Source organism: Sphaerodactylus townsendi, linkage group LG08 (assembly GCF_021028975.2).
Source record: "Sphaerodactylus townsendi isolate TG3544 linkage group LG08, MPM_Stown_v2.3, whole genome shotgun sequence".
Taxonomy (NCBI): domain Eukaryota; kingdom Metazoa; phylum Chordata; class Lepidosauria; order Squamata; family Sphaerodactylidae; genus Sphaerodactylus; species Sphaerodactylus townsendi.
This window is the reverse complement of record NC_059432.1, coordinates 55,955,244-55,975,463: the sequence shown is the minus strand read 5'-3', so window position 1 is coordinate 55,975,463 and position 20,220 is coordinate 55,955,244. Positions and strand designations below refer to the sequence as shown.

The 20,220-nt window shown below is 43.9% G+C and overlaps 1 protein-coding gene across 1 annotated transcript in view; it reads right to left on the bottom strand.

Moving 5' to 3' along the window:
* Positions 1-3,045: 3,045 nt before the first annotated feature.
* LOC125438449 (guanylate cyclase 2G-like) overlaps positions 3,046-20,220 on the bottom strand; it is a 33,807-nt gene continuing 16,632 nt past the window's right edge. The window contains exons 6-15 of the mRNA XM_048506890.1: positions 19,296-19,431; positions 15,811-15,914; positions 14,482-14,648; positions 11,035-11,184; positions 10,398-10,481; positions 9,642-9,746; positions 8,795-8,866; positions 6,841-7,031; positions 3,752-3,888; positions 3,046-3,152 (exon numbers count right to left, since the gene is read on the bottom strand). Coding sequence (XP_048362847.1) covers positions 3,046-3,152; positions 3,752-3,888; positions 6,841-7,031; positions 8,795-8,866; positions 9,642-9,746; positions 10,398-10,481; positions 11,035-11,184; positions 14,482-14,648; positions 15,811-15,914; positions 19,296-19,431 — 1,253 coding nt within the window. The remainder of the gene's footprint in view (positions 3,153-3,751; positions 3,889-6,840; positions 7,032-8,794; positions 8,867-9,641; positions 9,747-10,397; positions 10,482-11,034; positions 11,185-14,481; positions 14,649-15,810; positions 15,915-19,295; positions 19,432-20,220) is intronic.

The window sequence follows — 20,220 nt, the reverse complement described above, 5'->3', positions numbered from 1 at the left end:
GGTGGCCGGACACACCTCTCAGGTGGCCAGACACACCTCCCAGGTGGCCGGACACACTTCCCAGGTGGCCGGACACACCTCTTAGGTGGCCGGACACACCTCCCAGGTGGCCGGACAAACCTCCCAGGTGTCTGGGGGGGGGGGGGGGTGGGGGGGGGGGGGGGTGCGGGGGGGGCGGGGGTTTGGGGGGGGGGGGGGGGGGGGGCCGGAAGGGGCGGGGGGGGGGGGGGGGGGGGGGGTAACAGGTGGCCGGACACACCTCCCAGGTGGCCGGACACACCTCCCAGGTGGCCGGACACACCTCCCAGGTGGCCGGACACACCTCCCAGGTGGCCGGACACACCTCCCAGGTGGCCGGACACACCTCCCAGGTGGCCGGACACACCTCCCAGGTGGCCGGACACACCTCTTAGGTGGCCGGACACACCTCCCAGGTGGCCGGACACACCTCCCAGGTGGCCGGACACACCTCTCCGGTTTCCGGAGACACCTCCCAGGTGGCCGGACAAACCTCCCAGGGGCTTGACACACCTCCCAGGTGTCCAGACACACCTCCCAGGTTGCCGGACAAACCTCCCAGGTGGCCGAACACACTTCCCAGGTGCCTGGACACACCTCCCAGGTGGCCGGACACACCTCCCAGGTGGCCGGACACACCTCCCAGGTGGCCATACACACCTCTCAGGTGGCCGGACACACCTCCCAGGTGTCTGTACACACCTGTCAGGTCGCCGGACACACCTCCCAGGTGGCTGGAAACACCTCCCAGGTGGCCGGACACACTTCCCAGGTGGCCGGACACACCTCTTAGGTGGCCGGACAAACCTCCCAGGTGGCCAGACACACATCCTAGGTGTCCGGACACACCTCCCAGGTGGCCGGACAAACCTCCCAGGGGCTGGACACACCTCCCAGGTGTCCGGACACACCTCCCAGGTGGCCGGACACACCTCCCAGGTGTCCGGACACACCTCCCAGGTGGCCGGACAAACCTCCCAGGTGGCCGGACACACCTCCCAGGTGGCCAGACACACCTCCCAGGTGGCCGGACACACCTCCCAGGTGGCCGGACACACCTCCCAGGTGGCAGGACACACCTCCCAGGTGGCCGGACACACCTCCCAGGTGGCCGGACACACCTCTTAGGTGGCCGGACACACCTCCCAGGTGGCCGGACACACCTCCCAGGTAGCCGGACACACCTCTCCGGTTTCTGGAGACACCTCCCAGGTGGCCGGACAAACCTCCCAGGGGCCGGACACACCTCCCAGGTGTCCAGACACACCTCCCAGGTTGCCGAACAAACCTCTCAGGTGGCCAAAAACACTTCCCAGGTGGCCGGACACACCTCTTAGGTGGCCGGACACACCTCCCAGGTGGCCGGACACACCTCCCAGGTGGCCGGACACACCTCCCAGGTGGCCATACACACCTCTCAGGTGGCCGGACACACCTCCCAGGTGGCCGGACACACCTCCCAGGAGGTTGTGCAGGATGCCTGCGAGGATTGGCCGGACACCTTAGAGTTTGGCCGGGATGCCTGGTAAGTTGTGCAGGATGCCTGGGAGGATTGGCCGGACACCTGAGAGGTTGGCCGGGATGCCTCGGAGGTTGTGCAGGATGCCTGTGAGGATTGGCTGGACACCTGGGAGGTTGGACGAGTTGCCTGCGAGGTTGTGCAGGATGCCTGGTAGGATTGGCCGGATGGGTGGGGGGCAGGCAATCTGGGAAGCCACACTTTTCGGTGAGGCCTTTTCTGAACTGACTTGAACCTCCTTAGCTTTTATGATATTTTATTAGAATCATCATTATTTGTGTTTGAATATTTATCAGAAACAACCTTTGGACCCAACTACCCGTGTCGGCCAAGGCACCTAATTTTACCACCAAAAACTGGGAAAACTTATTGACTCGTGTATAAGGCTAGGGTGGTAACTCCAAAGCAGGTGGGGGCAGGGAAGAGCCAGGGCGCCCGCTCCCCACCAGATCGCTCCCACCCCCTGCCACCTCCTGGATCCCCACAGCAGCCTTGGCTCCCCTTGGCTGCTCTGGCGTTTCCTTGCTTGCAAGCAAGGAAACGCCAGACAGAGCATTCACCTGCTTTTGGAGTTTCCTTGCTTGCAAGCAAGGAAACCCAAAAAGCAGAGGACTGCTCTGTCTGGCATATCCTTGCTTGCAAGCAAGGAAACACCAGAGCAGGTGGGGGCAGGGAAGAGCCAGGGTGCCTGCTCCCCATTGGATCGCTCCCACCGCCGCCTCCCGGATCCCCACAGCTGCCCCAGCCCTTGCCTGCACTGGCATTTCCTTGCTTGCAAGCAAGTAAATCCAAAAAGCAGACGACTGCTTTTTGCAGAGCAGGCAGGGGCAGGGAAGAGCCAGGGCCACCCAGGATGCCAGGCGCAAGCCTGTCAGGGAGCCAGCAGGCTCCTGCCCACCACTGGCCGTCCTTCTCCTAAGTCACTCACCTTCTTCTTTCCCCAGCGGCTTGGCTCCAGGGAAGCTGCCGCTCCGGCAGGGTGTCTCTATCATTCTCTTAAAAGGGCAATGCTCCAAAGATTGCTTAAGCAATAAGGGGGGGGGAAGACGAGTGGGTGAGTGAGGGGAATGACAGGCGGCGGCGGGCAGCAGGTGGTGGTGGCAGCCGTGAGTGGCTCGCGTATAAGCCAAGGAGGGCTTTTTCGGCACAAAAAATGACAGGCGGCGGCGGGCAGCAGGTGGTGGTGGCAGCCGTGAGTGGCTCGCGTATAAGCCAAGGAGGGCTTTTTCGGCACAAAAACTGTGCTGAAAAAGTCGGCTTATACGCGAGTATATACGGGTATGTTTATTTTAAGAACAGGAGTATGTTATGAAGAACAGAAGGATGAAGGAAGTTGTGGTTTTCCGTCCATGCATGTTTTATAAATAAGAGCCACAAGTACTACTTACAGTTCTTGGAATTTTCTATTTTTATGCCACTTGTGCTATGCTAAGCAGAGTTATACCTTCTTCTAAGCTGTTGAATTCAACAGACGTAGAAAAATTGAGACCTTCATATGAGGGGAAGGGTTAAGCCTGATATGAAACTGTTTGAGTTTCCAAAGGGTGATTACTACTGCCCGGAGAATTACTGGCTGCTCTCTCCCCTCTTGGAGGAACTTTATAATGCCCATTGCCTATAGAAAATTCAGAATATTCTGAAGGGCCTGTCTCATCCGGCATACTCTTTTTTTGAAATGTGGCAGACGATATAGGATCATAAATGGACCAGTTGGCTTCAGAGACAGTTTTTGCCTGAAAGGCTGTGGGAGCTACGCTTAGCTCCAGGTTTCACGCTGATATGGTTGGGGCTGTGTAGTGATGGTTGGAGGAGGGTGGGGTGTGAGGTCTGAAAGAGTGTGCTTTGTGGTTTTAGGCTTCTGCCAGGCGTGCGTGCACAATGACAATAAAAGCTTGTTATCATCATCATCATCATCTAGTTAGTTTACTATCAATTGCTGATAGAGTGCAGGAAAGCTACAGAGACAATCCTAAAATATTTTGATCTCTCTTTGTCAAACACACACATACACACAATTTACTCCTGTTTGTTCTTGTTAGGTGCATCAATGAGGGTGTAGGGAAGGGGCCAGACTAGAAGCGTGTAAAATGCACATTTCATACATGTCAGCTCTACATTTCACCAGTGTTCAGTCCTTAGAGATTCCTCCAACCATCTAGAAGGAGAAAAAATATTCAAGGATCAAAGGATAAAAAGCGATAAACAAAATTCTACCTTCAGCAGTTTGCTTCAGTTCTTCAAATGGACCATCTTCATGATTGTATATTATTTCCCTCATAATAATAGCAAAGCTGTAAACATCCCCCTTCTTAGTGCCTTGTAATGGATATTCACCCAACCTTAGTAAATTAGTTGTCCACAGGGATTCACAGTAAGAAGACATTAGCCAGCACTCCAGCTGAGCAGCTGGGAAACTGAAATTCAGTGAGTGAGTATTAAAACAAATCTGCTATATAGCATACTTTATCTTGTTCAAAGTGCTGGAATGCTGTACCACACATTTTACACCTGGTCTTGGGTTTGGATAGTTCCTTTAGAGGGGTTTATTTTCCCTTTTGACATTACCTATTGCCCATTCCTAGTCTGGTTTACTAACAAGCAAGTACTGAAGCTGACCTTTTACCTGTCCCACTACTGATCTAGCCACAGTGATCCATGCAGTGATCACTTCCTGGATTAATGTAAGTTGCTCTACACAGGGCAACCCTTAAAGTTGTTCCAGAAATTATACCAGCCCAGAATGTGGCATGGAGAGCCACATACAACCAGTGCTCCACCAGTTTCAGGCTGAGTTCTGGATCAAATTCAAGGTTTTTGCACTTACCTTTAAAGCCACAAACAGTCTGGGACCCTCACATTTACAGGACCAGTACACACACACACACCCCATACAGCTTTTCGCTCATCTGGATACACCTTTCTGGCAATCCCTGTCCCCAGAGCTATCTGGCTGTCCTCAGCCAGGGCCAGAGCCTATTCAGTGCTGACCCTAGCCTGGTGTAACTCTTGGTCCAGTGAAACATGAGTCCTGCAGGACTGGCTCAGTTCCACAGGGCCTGTAAGACAGAGATTATCTGCCAGACCTACGGTTGAGGGCAATAACAGTTTTACATATTAACTTGCCTCCCCCGCCTTTTAACCTTCTATTGTTTTCCAATTTCTGTTCTTTTCTTCTTCTTTTTTTGAACTCTGGAGCTCCCTCCTTTTTCTTTTGTTCTCCCCTTTATTATATCCTGTTCTAACATCCCTTACATTTGTGATGACTTCTCCTATATCAGTGAAAAGTATTGGTTTGAATTATTTCTAAGGTGGGCATGTGGTTAAGACACCCTTTTGTGTCTTAGGATCACTGGCGTAATGCCCATTGGGCAAGGTGGGCAGCTGCTCTACAATTTGGCATCACCTTGTGGGGGGCATCAAAATGCTGGGTTCGTTTTTGGGTATTTTAGTGGTTTTCCATTTTTGGCCTGCAGGGGGCGCAGTTTGTTGCTATGGCATTGTAAATTTTACAAGGTATCATCAGGAGATTGTCTCCAGTGTTACTCCCCCATAGTTTGGTGAGGTTTGGTTCAGGGAGTTCAAAGTTATGGACTCCCAAAGGGGGTGCCCCTATCCCCCATTGTTTCCGATGGGAGCTAATAGGAGATGGGGGCTACAGTTTTGAGGGTCCATAACTTTGCCCCCCCCCCCGAAACTTCAAAACTGCACCAAACTTGGGGGGTATCATTAGGGCAGTCTCCTGGATGAGATCCCGCTGGAAAGTTTTGGAGGACTGTGGCCTCAGGGAATTGTGCTGCCCCCACAGCCCAGGTGCAGTAAACTCCCCATTGACAGTAAGTAGCTAGAAACTCAATGCAGAACAAAGCATTCTTGGGTACCCTAGGATGTTCCTGCAGGGGGTGCATTTTTGGATGTATCGGCACCAAAATTTCAGGGTATCATCTGGAGATGATGGCACCTTCCAAGTTTGGTGCAGTTTGGTTCAAGGGGGCCAAAGTTATGGACCCTCAAAACTGTAGCCCCCAACTCCTATTAGCTCCCACTGGAAACAATGGGGGATGGAGCACCCCCTTTGGGAGTCCATAACTTTGGACTCCTTGAACCAAACCTCACCAAACTTGGGGAGTAGCATAAGGACAGTCTCCTGATGATATGCTGACATATTGGTGCTGATATGTCTAAAAATGCACCCCCTGCAGGCACCAATGTCCTGGCGCAAAAAAATTTTTGGTCATGGTGGAGTGGCCACCCATGGGGGGGCGGGCATCCAACTCAGGTTTTGCCCAGGGCTACAGTTTTCCCAGGGCTTCCTCGTTACGCCCCTGCTTAGGATTTATTATTTTAAAGATAATGTTTTAATATTGTATTTTATTTATATTGACTGTTTGGGGTTTGCTGTTGTTAGGTGCCCTGAACCCAGTCTCACTGAGAAATAGCAGAGTATAAATCAAGTAAATAAATAAACATGTCATCAGCAAGACCCTTGCAAAACAGATAGTTTAGTTATGACACCAGTAGAGCATCTTTCTCAGAGCTATTCCAGAAAATCTTATGGGAAATCACTCCAACTTCCCCCACCTTTTTTTTACAAACTGGAAAGCTCTTTTGGAAGCATTCATATAACCTTGTCTTCTAATTGTCTACTCTCCAGGTTTTACCTGTTCTTACCGTGTTCTTTCGCAAGTCTGCTTTGCTGCAATCTTTTCAGACAGAAACAGACTAAGCCACTTAGCACACAGTCTGGGTGGGAAGGTACACATTTTCCAAGTCCTGTCTATCAGCACCATTTTTCTTCTTTTTGCTCCTCATGACCACCTTATTCCCCATGACACCACCTTTAAAAAAGGTAATTTCTACAGTGATTTCTTAAAAATCTTCCCACCCCTCATCTCTCCAGTGGTGCAGTAGGGCGTGGGGTGATGAAGAGGAATGGTGGCTGGCATTCTTAGCAGCAATGCATAAAAAACAGCAAAATGTTGCTACGTATGAATCAACTAAATTCTCTATATCTACTGTTATCAAGTATTTTCTCAATGGCCAACTGGTGATAGCAATCGTGACAGTGGAGGATTTTGTGAATTTATAAGATTAGAGAATTTGATAGTTAGCACTTCCCCAGGGAGTTCTAAGGAAAATCATACCTACGGTATTTTTGTCCTGGGACACTTTCTTCACATGGCAACTATGCAGTCCAGTGTTGAAGTAACTATTGGCTGGACAGAAGCCTACTGCAAGTAGACTATCTTTTAAACTCTTTAGATAGCCATTAGCATGTCAGGAGTAAAATGCTCTGGAATGGTAATGGCAGTGTTTTGTGGAACTCTTTACCTTCATAGTTGGTGTCCTCTGTTATTACCCTGGTTTTCTTTCCATACTTAAATTCCCATAGTCCAAATCCACTCAGCTTCACCTGCATGCGACTATCCACTAAGCAGTTGGTAGGTTTTAAGTTGCCATGAGAATTCAGGGGACTATTGTGGATGAACAACATACCCTAAAAATAAACACACAGAAAAATCTGCAGTGTATGCAAAAATGCCACTAAATCTCAAAAAGTACATCTGAGTGAAATACTCCATAAATATAAATGCCTCACTTTGATTTGTATTTAATTAATTCTACAGATGTATTGTGACAGATAGTATAACACATGTTTATAAAATTGCAACTGGAATTTATTGAGTTGAATGTGGTCCTTGAAGTCACAAATGCTGCTGAAGCAGCAGAAACTAGAAAGGAACCTACAAGAACTTGCAGGGCATCACTTTTTCCCCTTCCCTCAAAGCCTTCATAATCGCTCCCATTTCCCTTCTTTTTAATTTCCTTCCCACCTATCAGCAAACCTATCTTTATCCATCCCCCATCTTTAGCTTTCCTTCCCTTCCCCAGCAGCCTTTATCCTGGGAAACTACAACCCCATTGCACAGTGCTGGGTGCTGAATTGGAACATGTTGTGCAGTGCTATTCCTGGTGGGAAACCTTCAAGAACTTGCATGGGGAGGGAAACTTTTTTTCCTGCATCCCTTCCTCACACTTTTTCCTTCTCCACTTCTCATGGCAGCAGCCATATTCTCACCATTTCTTGCTTCCCTTTCTCCTTCCCACCTACCAACAACTATATTTCCCCCACTATATTTATTATTTGCTTCATTTATACCCCACTTTGCTCTACAATTGAATCCAAAACAGCCTGCATCATTCTTCTCTCTTCTATTTTATATTTACAACTAACCTGTGAGACAGAGAATGTGAAACTGGACCAAATCATTATGTGAGCTTCTATAGCATAGTAGTGATTCAAAGCTGGGTCTCCCGGATCTTAGACTGAAACTAACCATTATACCACATTAGTTTTCATGAGGTTACAACTGTTGAACAATATCAAGCAGGCAGTACTGGCTGTGCCATACAACTTGTGGCCTATCAAGTTGCCGTTAATTGCTGCTAGACCTAGTTCTAATGAATTCTCCCTCAAGGTGAAAACAACCCTGGAAAGTGCCCTGACCCCCCCCCCCTCCTCATCAGGATATTAGTAGAGATTAAAAATATGCAGGTACAATCCATTTAAACTTAATATACATCCAAAGCAGTCATTTCAGTTGTAGTCAGAAGCCCAACAGAGGAAGAAGGAGAGGAAGAGGAAGAGGAGGAGGAGTTTGGATTTATACCTCACCTTTCTCTCCTACAAGGAGACTCAAGGTGGCTTACAAGCTCCTTTCCCTTCCTCTCCCCACAACAGACACCTTGTGAGGTAGGTGGGGCTGAGAGAGTTCCAAAGAACTGTGACTAGCCCAAAGTCACCCAGCAGGAATGTAGAAGTGTGGAAACACATCTGGTTCACCAGATAAGCCTTTACTTCTCAGGTGGACGAGTGGGGAATCAAACCCAGTTCTCCAGATTAGTATCCACCTAAACTTAACTACTATACCACGCTGGCTCTCCAGTTCAAATGTACTGTTATGTTGTATCACTTATGCAATGTGCAATCTATCCTGCTCAGAAATTTTCTAGAGGAGATGAAGTTTGCTCATATTCTAGAACTTTATATAACACATGAAGTCTGCCTGCCTTTCTCTCTCTTTCTCTCACACAAAAACACAAACCCAGAACACTTCTTTTAAGCCACATGAACACCTGGTGATAATAGCCTGTTAATTCTCTTTCCAGTTTCTTTTTGATATCCAAGCTCCACAGCAATAATTTTGTGGGTTTAATCTAATCTTCTATGAAAAAGAAATTCTGTCACAGCATACTTACATTGACTATGTCATAAGCAAAGGAGATTTTGAATATCCAGTCCAATTCAATATCAGAATGCATCAGAACATCCTGTAAAAACAATCAGTTAAAAATTCTTGCTGAAATATTTTGTGTGTGTGTTGCACTGCTGATTCATTTCAACTTGTCTGCATGAATGTTTCCATTACTGTTTAATGTGACGTGGTTTTTTCAGCAACAATACATTTTCTTGCTGACGCTCTTGTTGAATCTTTAAGGTGCTACTGGTTACGAATCTAACAGTTTCTACTGAAGACCAACAAGGCTAATCTCTAAAAATATATTTTCTGTTTTGTTTCCAATAAAATCACACAATTGCACTTTGTCTCTTTTTGTTTCTAATGGAGTATTAACTTGGTGGCCTACCAGCTTGCCACTTAAACAGCAACTGGCATACCTTTAAGGAAAGTGAAAAATGTTCTGATATCATTAGAAGTAGGGTTTCCAGCTCACTGATGGGGGGGGGGGGAGTGGGAAAAACCTGGGCCCCTAGATATCATTTCCTGCTACCACTCAAACAGCAACAGAAGAAAGATAAAATTTAAACAATGGATGTCAGCTGGTAGTGTTACATCACTTCTAGGAAAACCTGGAAGTAACAAATGCCTATCTAGGAACACTATAATAAAAACCAGAGTTTTTGGTTTTGCCGGGAAGGCTGTGATGCTGCTTCTGATGGCCTACCTCCAGTCTCCCTCTGGTTGCCATGCTGGACCTGGCAACCCTAATTAGAGGTATTGTGGTAAAATGCATCAATTATAATGCACCATAAGATTAGACAACCAGATAAATACAAATACTCTAACTCTTCATACAAAGTCCTCACCTTTATGCTTCCCTTCTTGCAGTAGTGTGTTACAATACAACTGCTTGGAGCTTGGGGGTATATCCCATAGAAGATTATTAGATTCTCGTGTCTCAATTCTCTCATCTTAAAGGAAAGAGACATCTGTGAGTCTGGCACCCAGCATACAGTTTTAAGTCCTATTCAAACTGTGCAACATACATTGAGTTAAGATGACTATCTCCTACACTGCCTGTCCTATTGCTAGACCAATCTGTGGAGGAGGGGGGCACAGCAGCTCTGTTTTAAGACAGTGATGCCTCTACTAATTCAGCCAACCCTTGGAGTGCCTAGCAGTGAGGAGCCAAAATGGGGATCCCACTCTCTGTATTGACTAAGGGTACCCACAAGGACACAGTAAAAACTTGTCTGGACTTGCCCTCACCAACTTAGCCATGCATAACACCCTTCCTGAAGATAACCCTGCCCTGGAGAGCATTCCTATCTCCAGCCTTGGACCATAACCCTATAAAGACAAAGGACTTGTTAATTTGTATGCCCCTAGTGTTTCTGCCATAATTGTATTAACCCGAGAACTTCTTCCTCTGACTAACCTGTCACTAATGACCACCTCATTTGCATTCTCATTGTTGTATAGCTTTTTTTCCAGCATTGCAATATCTAGTTGCCATATCATGTACTGTCCAACCATAACCTGGGACCTAACCATTGGGATGCTCTACAATACAAATAGCATTTGAGAAAAATGATGACAAAAGGTTTCAGAGTGAACTATACCATCTGAACTTCACAAAGAATTGATGGTTTGCAGATCCATGTATCTGTATGATTATCAACAAATTTGAGAGCAACAAGGATTCCCTGAAACAAACAAATGGACCATATTTTAGCACTTTTAAAGAAAATGAACTAGACTGATACCAAGGAAAGAGCAAATTGTACAATTGCTTGGGGGTGAGAAAAAAATTCTACATGAATCTAGCAATTGCTGATGGGGTCAGATGCTCATGAGCAGAAAGATCATATGCCGATATAGCACTGTGCTAATTGATGCTTCATTGAGCCAAAACATGCCTCGGGGAGCAATCAACAGTTCTGGTAAAGCAAATAAACAATCACACCTTTGCAAGGGTATTGCAATTTGTCCCTCTGCTTACATCTTTCTAAGGAACACCTAATGTAAATTTGTACACAGATAAAATACACTATTATAAGCCTGAACAAATCAGGGATGTCCACTTTACAGTCCTACTTGGGGATTACTTTGGCATTGATTCTGTTGGGCAGTTTGAACCCTGTTTATGTGTGCAGAATATAAATATAAATAATGGAAACCAGAAATAATACAGTTAGCAGAAGTAACTGGAGCATATGACTATCGATACATGTCTAGACTAGATTTTTACATACATACCTGATAAAGCCCTACTGTGGTATAAAATACTTCTTTCCCCTGCTTGTCTTTCAAACCAGAATAGTTATTGCTAGACTTCAACAAATGGGAACCAAAGTTTTCCTTTTCTGTGGGTTCAGGCGTATTTGCTTGAGACAAATTGAATTTTTCCTTGGAGAGAGAATACAAGTAGTTTATTATCACTTGGAAGAAGGGACTAAAATTTACCAGCAGTATAAATTTGCAGGAGAATTATTATAAGATGCTATATAACTGGTATTTATACCTATTGAAGCTGGCAGAGATGTATAAAGGAACATCACAGATGTGTTGGAAATGTAATAAACAGATAGGGCCTTCATGCATAAGTGGTGGAAGTACAAGGTGGCAAAGGCATTTTGGTGCAAAAATAAATTTTAATTTATATTGTGTTATAAATTTAGATTTAAACCAGAAATGTTTGTGTTAAACTTGTTAGGCTCTTCAATTAAAAAGAAAGTAAAATGTTAATATTGTATATGGTCACTGCTGCTAGAATACTTCAGGCAAAAGAGTGAAAATCTTTGAACAACAAAGAATTGGACAAGTAAATTAATGGAACTCTCAGAAATGAACAAATTATCAACAGTAATTAAATATCATTATTTGGAAAAAAAATTGCTAAAAGTCGGGACCCATTAACTGTTTATTTTAAAAGAGAACAAAAATATAAATATTTTATGTTCAGTTTGCAATACTGAATACTTGGAACTGAAATATTCTAAAAGGAGTCGCTAGAAATTATGAAAAGAAAATTGTCAAAGTTAAAGCATTAGTAATTAAAGAATTATACAATTATATTAATATTCAAGCAACTGAATTAACATTCCAGATTAATAATTTTAAGATCTGTAGTGAAATGTAACCAAATTATACTATTTATTTAAGCAAATTAGAATTTTAGTAGGAAGTCAATTTCATTTTAGGAAATGTATGTGGGAAAAATTTTCTTATCTTTCTCTTCTTTCATTTTCCTATTGATGGTTCTTTATTCTTATTTCTTTTTTCTTGAGTTTTGATTTCACTTATTTGTTTGTGATGATTATAAACAAGAAGAAAATTTAATAAAAATTAATTTTAAAAAATGAAAATTATAGGTCCATTAAAATAAACTTCTTATACAAGCAAGCCTGATTTAAACATGGTGCTGGTGGGGCAGAAAAACTTATCTGTTTGAGAACCCGCATACATATCTCATTTAAACTGCACATAGCACTCCAGAAATTCATGGCTTGGGAAAATGTTGCAGTAGCATGCTAACATTGCACATGTGATCATAATGAAAGTAGGGGAGATGGAACAGTGTGCAATTTTATTAATACCACTTGAATTCTAGGGGAAGCTGTGTTCCAAGCTCAATAAATTGAATGCTTCTCTTGGTTTTTACCCCTACCATCTATTGTGCTTCCTCTCTGCCTGACAGTAATTTTTGTATTGTAGACCTCTTTTGGCTGTTGCAAAGTCTACAATTAGTTAATTTTTTTCAAATGTTATTGTTTTAGTAAACCAAATAGAAAGCAACTCTGTATGTGTGAAATTCAATTATTTCCCTAACTCTGGTAACACAGTTGCTAGACACATGCACATGGAAACTCTTTAGTGCTGCCAGAATTGGCTTACCATTTGCATGGTTTTGAAAACTCCCAATCACCCACCCCTGTGATCAAATGACTGGTGAATGGGGGAGAAAGGGGCATCAACTGATGTTGCAAAATCACTTTTAGATTTCACTTGGAAGTTACATCAGGACATTGATAATTGCTTCCCCTCTTCATGCTCTACCCACAATTGTGGTTGAGGGCAGAAGCCTAGCATCACATGAAAATCCCATCAACCCTATGCCAGCATCACATCAAAATTACTAAAATAAATTATAACTGCAACAAATTATAAAACTTTTTTATTTCCAAGGGCTGTAGATCTGATAAACCTAAGGTGACCAGATGGTCACCTTTGTCAACCGGGACGAGTGGGCAGACCCCCGTGCGCGCGCATGCGCGCGCACACACACACACACTTGTGCAGCCGCAGGAGTGCACTGCCTTCTGGGGCGCTGCCATTTTGCGCCCTGTGACAGGGTGGGAAACGGCAGTGCCCCAGAAGGCCATGCCCCTGCGGCCACATGCGCATGCGGCCGCAGGAGCGCACAGCCTTCTGGGGCGCTGCCGTTTCCCACCCTGTCACAGGGCGGAAAACGGCAGCGCCCCAGAAGGCTGTGCACTCCTGCAGCCGCCCAGGAGGCTACCGCACTGCCTTGCACCCCAGAAGGCAGTGCGGCAGCCTTCCAAAACCCGGGACATTAGGGAAAACCCACGGGACGCGGGACAAGATCTCCCAAGGCGTGAATGTCCCGCCAAAAGCGGGATGGATGGTCAGCTTATATAAACCCTATCTGAAAAGGGTCCTATTCTAAAATAATTATATTCTGGTCCTTGCCAACCATGTTTGCTGAGTTGCCATTCAATGTATGGATTTTTTCCTACTAGGGGTACATAGCTCAGACAGAATATCCTCTGTAAGGCTATGCTTCTTATTCTGTCAGAAAAGATAATACCTCTCTGATTTAGAATCACCAAATATGGAGCTTTACAATGTAAGATAATCCCAAAAGTCAGGTCTCTGTTTTAAAGAATTCACTATATTTCAGCTGAGAAGAAACAATAGGAAGGAAGAGACAAGAGATGAATGTGAGCAAATATTGTTGCATCTTCTTATTTCAAGTATAAATAAGTCAACATGACTATTACTAGGCCATTTCTACATAATATTCTTTGTGCTATAGATACTGAAAGAATTGACTTATGATTTATACTTGAGCTAGTATGACTAATCTGTACTCTCTAATCTGACGTGCAGGAATTTAAGGCTGGGCCTCAAGTACCTTGAAATTCTCATTTTGATAAGGGTTAGACCAGGGGTAGGGAACCTGCGGCTCTCCAGATGTTCAGGAACTACAATTCCCATCAGCCCCTACCAGCATGGCCAATTGGCCATGCTGACAGAGGCTGATGGGAATTGTAGTTCCTGAACATCTGGAGAGCCGCAGGTTCCCTACCCCTGGGTTAGACAATAAAGCTATGATAGGCAGGAAAAAAGAAGTGGAATGCACAGGTAATGTGATGCTCTCATAGTCATCAACCAGGTCATGTGCCATATGATCCAGGTTTGTACCCTCAGCCAGTAGCTTTGGAAAGGTCCATAGTTTTGTGGCAGATGCTGTGCAAGTAAAAAATTCCAGGTACCTTAATTGTTTAAGAAAATCAGATTCTGAAGACTAGGAAACACCATGCCTAAGATCTTGGAAAGATTCAGTAGATCACACTGAACAATGCTGTGAAAGACAGACTCAGTTCCAAATGTTTGTATTTCCAAAACAACCCCTCTGAAATACAAACAGGACTTTCAGGTATACAGCAGAGTATGATTTACCTTATTATCATTAAAAATGGTGATATCCTCATAGTTAATTTTCCACCACATGTCATTGATTTGCTTTTGCAGACTTCCTTTATGGATCTTCATGAATGTTGCCACACCAATGGCCCCTGATATTGCTATTATCAGGAGAATTACCATCACTATAAGGGCCATGCCTTCTAATGACAAAGAACACAAATAGTTAATTACTTGTGTACTGACAAATCAAGCTGCATCTTTCTTGATGCATGCCATAGTCTGACAAAGGCCAATTTTTCAGACAAGTCTCAGAAAGTAGATCTATCATGCCATTACAAGGAACATAAAAGTTAGTGCAAAAGGTACTAATGTGGCAATAATAAAATCGATGGAATGCCTTTACAGCAAGGAGCAATAAAAAGATAGATGTCTTATAATTTATGAATGATGAAATAGATGAATAAATAATATTGATTTACTTATGCATCTAATATTAGAATTAGAAACTACATAACAAAATTACAGTGCAATTGTAAGCAGAGTTACACATTTGTAAACCCACTGACTTTAATGAACTTCAAAAGCTATGATGACATTGCTAATTTTTTTCACTTATATAAAATATAATTGATCTTTGGAATATTTTTTTTCATATTTGGCTACCAGAATGTTAGTATTTTAAAAAGAAAAAAGCTATTTTTTCTTTTAGTATTTTAAAAAGAAAAAAAGAAAAAAATGTCAGCAAATAAATATGGAACAGTAATGATCCAGATACGTTATAAGAGGTCACTATTCCTTTTTGGCCTATGTGGATCAAGTCTACACCCAGATCAAGAGATATTTGATTCACCCCATGTGAAAATCATGGAACAGCAAATTATATTAAATAATGCACTTTGCATAAGAATACCACTATGTCTGTAGGTCACTTGAATAAAAAAAGAGTTTTGGCTCAGAGCAGAATTTGTGAATGTGTGTGTTATTTTCAAGTACTAAACATATAAGGTTACCTCAGAAACTCCCATATGAACTGAAGTGGACATAGCAAGAGTTTGCTTCCCATACTTGCTTGAATGCTTCTGAATGAAATTTTATTGTGTTTATAAAATTAGTTACTGTTTCTAAAACTGGTCTAATGTGATGTAATGCAATAGCTCAGTTCACAATAAAACCTTGAATGGGACTTCGCAGAATGGCTTAATGTACCCAGCCAGATCTTCTCCCATTCCGTGGGAGCCAGACAGCTCAGCTAACACTGCCAAAAAGAAAAACTTTAGATCTTTGAATGAGAAATGCTATGGAGCATTTCAATTATTTTTCGTTCTCCAATGATGCTAATCTTATTTTAAACATCACACTCACTGGTAACTGGAGTTTTACAGTGTTCATTGTGAAACCCACACAGTGGTCTGTCTTTAGGTATTTCTCCACCTGACCAACTGATGTAGTCAATTTCCATGGTTGGGCTGTGGGAAAAAAAACAAAATGTGTCAATGTCTCGTCTCCATTCATTATCTTACAGAAAGAAAGTTGTTTTCATTTCTAAGATTCACTATCACTTGTACCCCTGGAAAAAAAAAGACAACATACACCAATGTTACTTAAGAAAGACCATCAGAATGAAGACCATCAGAGTAAAATGGATACCCTTTCTAAATTTGAACTATCTTGTTCTCACAAACTCACAGTGTCCCATCTATATACCTGTCTCTTGGATCCTATTGCTCAGAAAACACTGGAAAATATATAGCAATATTAACCAATAACTGTGTTATCTCTTCTACAACATTCATTACTGGTTATTAGCAAAGATATGGACAGATTGATTCTAGCAAAAGATAAATGAAAATAGAGCAAAATATAAGAGTAGCCATTTATGAGAGTGGTAACCCGTAGGGTCAAAGTGTAGTAGGAAGTATCCTGTTTTCTAACATTTTTTGCAGCATGAGTCCTACAGGTTCTCCTTCCCAAGCAAGCATCTTCAGCTAAAAGGGATCAGGTAGTAGGTGATGGGGATGCAGATCTCATCAAATCCTGGAAGCTAAGCAGGGCCCATACTTGGCAAACTACTTATGCTTCTCACTTAACTTGAAAGGCTCTTCTTGAGATCACCATAAGTCAGTTGGGATTTAACAGTATTCACATACATAGTAGGTGATGGGAAAGATCTCTGCTTGAGATCCTGGAGAGTTGCTGCCAGTGTGACTAGGTGGTACTGAACTTCATGGATCAAGGATCTGATTCAGTATAAGGCAGCTTCGTGTGTATTTTTAGTTTCCTCACACATCAGCAGAATCACAAATCTGGTTCCAACCAGATGAATTATTGGCTAGAACAAATTATTTAAATTATTCAGTTTGTTGTTATTATTATTTATCAAATTTATATAGGCCAACTAAACAATTCAATTTTACTTCTTGCTTTGATCAAAATTAAGGATAAGTTATAAAGTCAGATAGAAGAGTCAATATAGACTGCTGATATAGACATAAACTACGTACCTTTGAACAATGTACACATAAACATTCTTAGATATTTTTATATTTTTGATTCATTTGAATATAATTTATCAGGGTTTTTTCCTGATATAATTTATCAGGGTTATTCATTCATTCATTCATTCATTCATTCATTCATTCATTCATTCATTCATTCATTCATTCATTCATTCATTCATTCATTCATTCATTCGTTTGTTTGTTTGTTTGTTTGTTTATTAAATTTATAGGCCGCCCTCCCCTGAAGAGCTCAGGGCAGTTATCATCAAAATAAAACAATATATTATTATAATCTATTTAAACACACAATTTAAAACACACAAATCCACCAGTACTAACAGGAACTTTAAAAAATGTAAACAATGTAAAACTCAACCCCCTCCCTCTCCTCCCAACTGAGCCCACCGAAGGCCAGATGTAATTAGAGACCAGATGTCCTTAGATCAGCAGTCACCCTGGCTGGCCAAATGCCTGGCGGAACAGGTACATTTTACAGGCCCTGCAGAAACCTTGTAAGTCCCACAGGGGCCTGGTCTCCCTAGGAAGCCTGTTCCACCAGAGAGGGGCCAGGGCCGTAAAAGCCCTGGCCCTAGTAGAGGCCAGCTGGATGCGCTTTGGGCCGGGTACCTCTAGTAGGTTCTCCTCCGAGAACCAGAGGGAACTAATGGGGCAATATGGGGAGACATGGTCCCTCAAGTATGCAGGTCCAAGGCCGCTTATAGCCTCAAAGGTCAAAACCAGCATTTTGAACATGACCTGGAACTTGATGGGCAGCTAATGAAGATGGCATAGGACCAGCGTAATCCAGTCCCAACTGGACGATCCAGGAAAGGAGTCTGGCTGCTGCACGTTGCACGAGTTTAAGTTTCTGGATCACAATCAGAGGCAGACCAGCATATAGCGAGTTACAATAGTCAAGCCTGGAGGGTACCGTTGTGTGGATTACTGTGGCTAGGTCTGACCAGGAGAAGTATGGGGCCAGTTGCTGTGCCTGCCATAGATGAATACCACCCGGGCGGTTTGAGTAACTTGGGCCTCAAGCGACAACGCTGGGTCCAGGATCACTCGCAGGCTCTTGACAGATGAGGTCAGGTGCAATGTCTCACCGTCCAACATAGGCAGGCAAAAGTCCACCGATCGCTCCCCGCAACCCAGCCAGAGCACCTCCATCTTCATAGAATTATAAGAATTTTAAGTTGATATATACTGATCTAATAGCTGAACAAGATTTTAGAATAATATAGCCAAAATGTCCTATCATTTGAACAACTAAAGCAAGTGTATTGTAAACAAAGAAACAGTCCTTGCAGTGACAACCAGGAAAATTAAAACAGACCTTGAATACAATCTATTGTTATGGATGCTCTATTATTTAAAAATCTATATTGCATAAAAATCTATATTGTCATAACATTCTTGTAGGGTGGTTTCAATCCTGAAAGGGGAGGGGGATCTTGTGGATATCTCTGTAAACTGAGCGAGGTCTAAACATATGAGTATATGTTAAAGGCATTTAAGGCTGGGTGTGGTGTGTGAGTCTTCAAAGTGAGCCTATGTCTGGCAGCCTGTGGCACTAAGTGAGCTGGGCCAATAGATATAAGCCAAGCCCAGGGTATTGGAGACATGCTGCTTCTTTTCCTGTTTGTGTAGCTTCTGCTTTTCTGTTTATTTCTAAGTTACTTTGGCCGTTTCCGCATGGCAGCGGAAAAGGCTGGGTTGGCGCTTCTCGCGCCGACCCGAAGACACTGGGACCGTCCACACGGACGGTCCCGGGAAGAGGTGGGCAGCCGGCGCCGCGGAGCGCCGGCGCCCGCACGACCCGGCTTGTCCCTGGGCCTCCGGCGCGTCGCCGAGGCCTGGGGACATGACCCCCTGGCCCTGCGCGCCTGCTCGAGCGGCGCAGGGCAGGGGGGCGTGTCCCCAGGCCTCAGCGACGCGCCGGAGGCCCAGGGACAAGGTGAGTGCTGGGTCGGGGAGGCGCCGTGAAGCCGCTGCCGTTCGCTCGGCAGCGGCTTCACGGTGGCATATTCCCAAAAGAACGCTTCTTAGCGTTCTCGGAATACGCCGGCTGCGGGCTAGCCGGGCGGCGCGGGGGCGGCGCGGCTGCGCTGCAGCTACGCCGCCCGTGCGAATGGCAGCCTGGAGACGGCGTTTTTACCGTCTCCAGGCTGTCATTTTCCGCCCGTGCGGAAATGGCCTTTCAGTCCCCGTTGGTGAGAAAATCAGTAAAGAAAAAATAAACAAAAGAGGGGGGAAATTATAGCCTTTTCCTTCATACAATGAATGACAAGGATTATATAAGACTCAGCTTGCTGCATATACAATTACATTGTGAACAGTGAACATTACCTGATTGCTTTTCTGTCACTGTCAAAGTTAAGCACAGGAATAAAGCGTGTTGAATTTCCAGATTTTTGAAGATCATAAACAGAGTAGTCCATGTTCCTCTCACCTGATTCATCAATGTGTATTGGGCCAGTAATGCCTAATCAATAAAGATATGCACAACATAAATGTTATGTTATAACTATGACTGCACATAGTTTAATATATCTGCCCTATTTTGTCTAGGACTTCCTCATATAGTTCAATATATCTGCCCTGTTTTGTCTAGTACTTCCTCAGTATGCTAATTCTTTAAGTTCAATTCTTTAAGTTCAAATTGAACTTTGAGTCAATAGTAGTGGATGTGTCAGGTATATTTATGCTTTTTAGCTATTCTGCATTAGCCAAAAGCTGAAACATAATACCAGGGGCGAGGGGAAACTGCGCCCGGGGCAGGAGCACCCCTGCCCTGCCCCAGAATGCCCCTCCATGGCCCGGCCATGTCTCCGCTGCAACTCCGTCGTTGGCGCTATGTCACTACATAAGTCTTTCTAAGAGAAATATTGATTAGTATAGAAGACTGAATAATGTCCTAAACTGTTGCTTTCAATATAGAATTTCAACCTTTGCTGGTCCCAGTGAAAAGATCTTATGTTAATGTCTCTTCAGTGTTTTCAGCATCAAACTGAAGTACAATGAAAAAAAGTTTGTTGACTGAAATCACTAGGGATGAGCAATTGTCCTCAGCTCAAATCATAATTGGTCTAGATTAATATGAGTTGTTCTTTCACCCCAAACATATGTAATTGTCTTGTAACATTTTGGCACATCTATGCCAGTTGGAAATTGTAAGGTGAAGCTGGACAGGCAGCAACGTGATGTCCAAGCAGTTGGATTTCATTATTAGCTTTTAGAATATTGAATGAGCTTTCTGATTAGATACAGATTG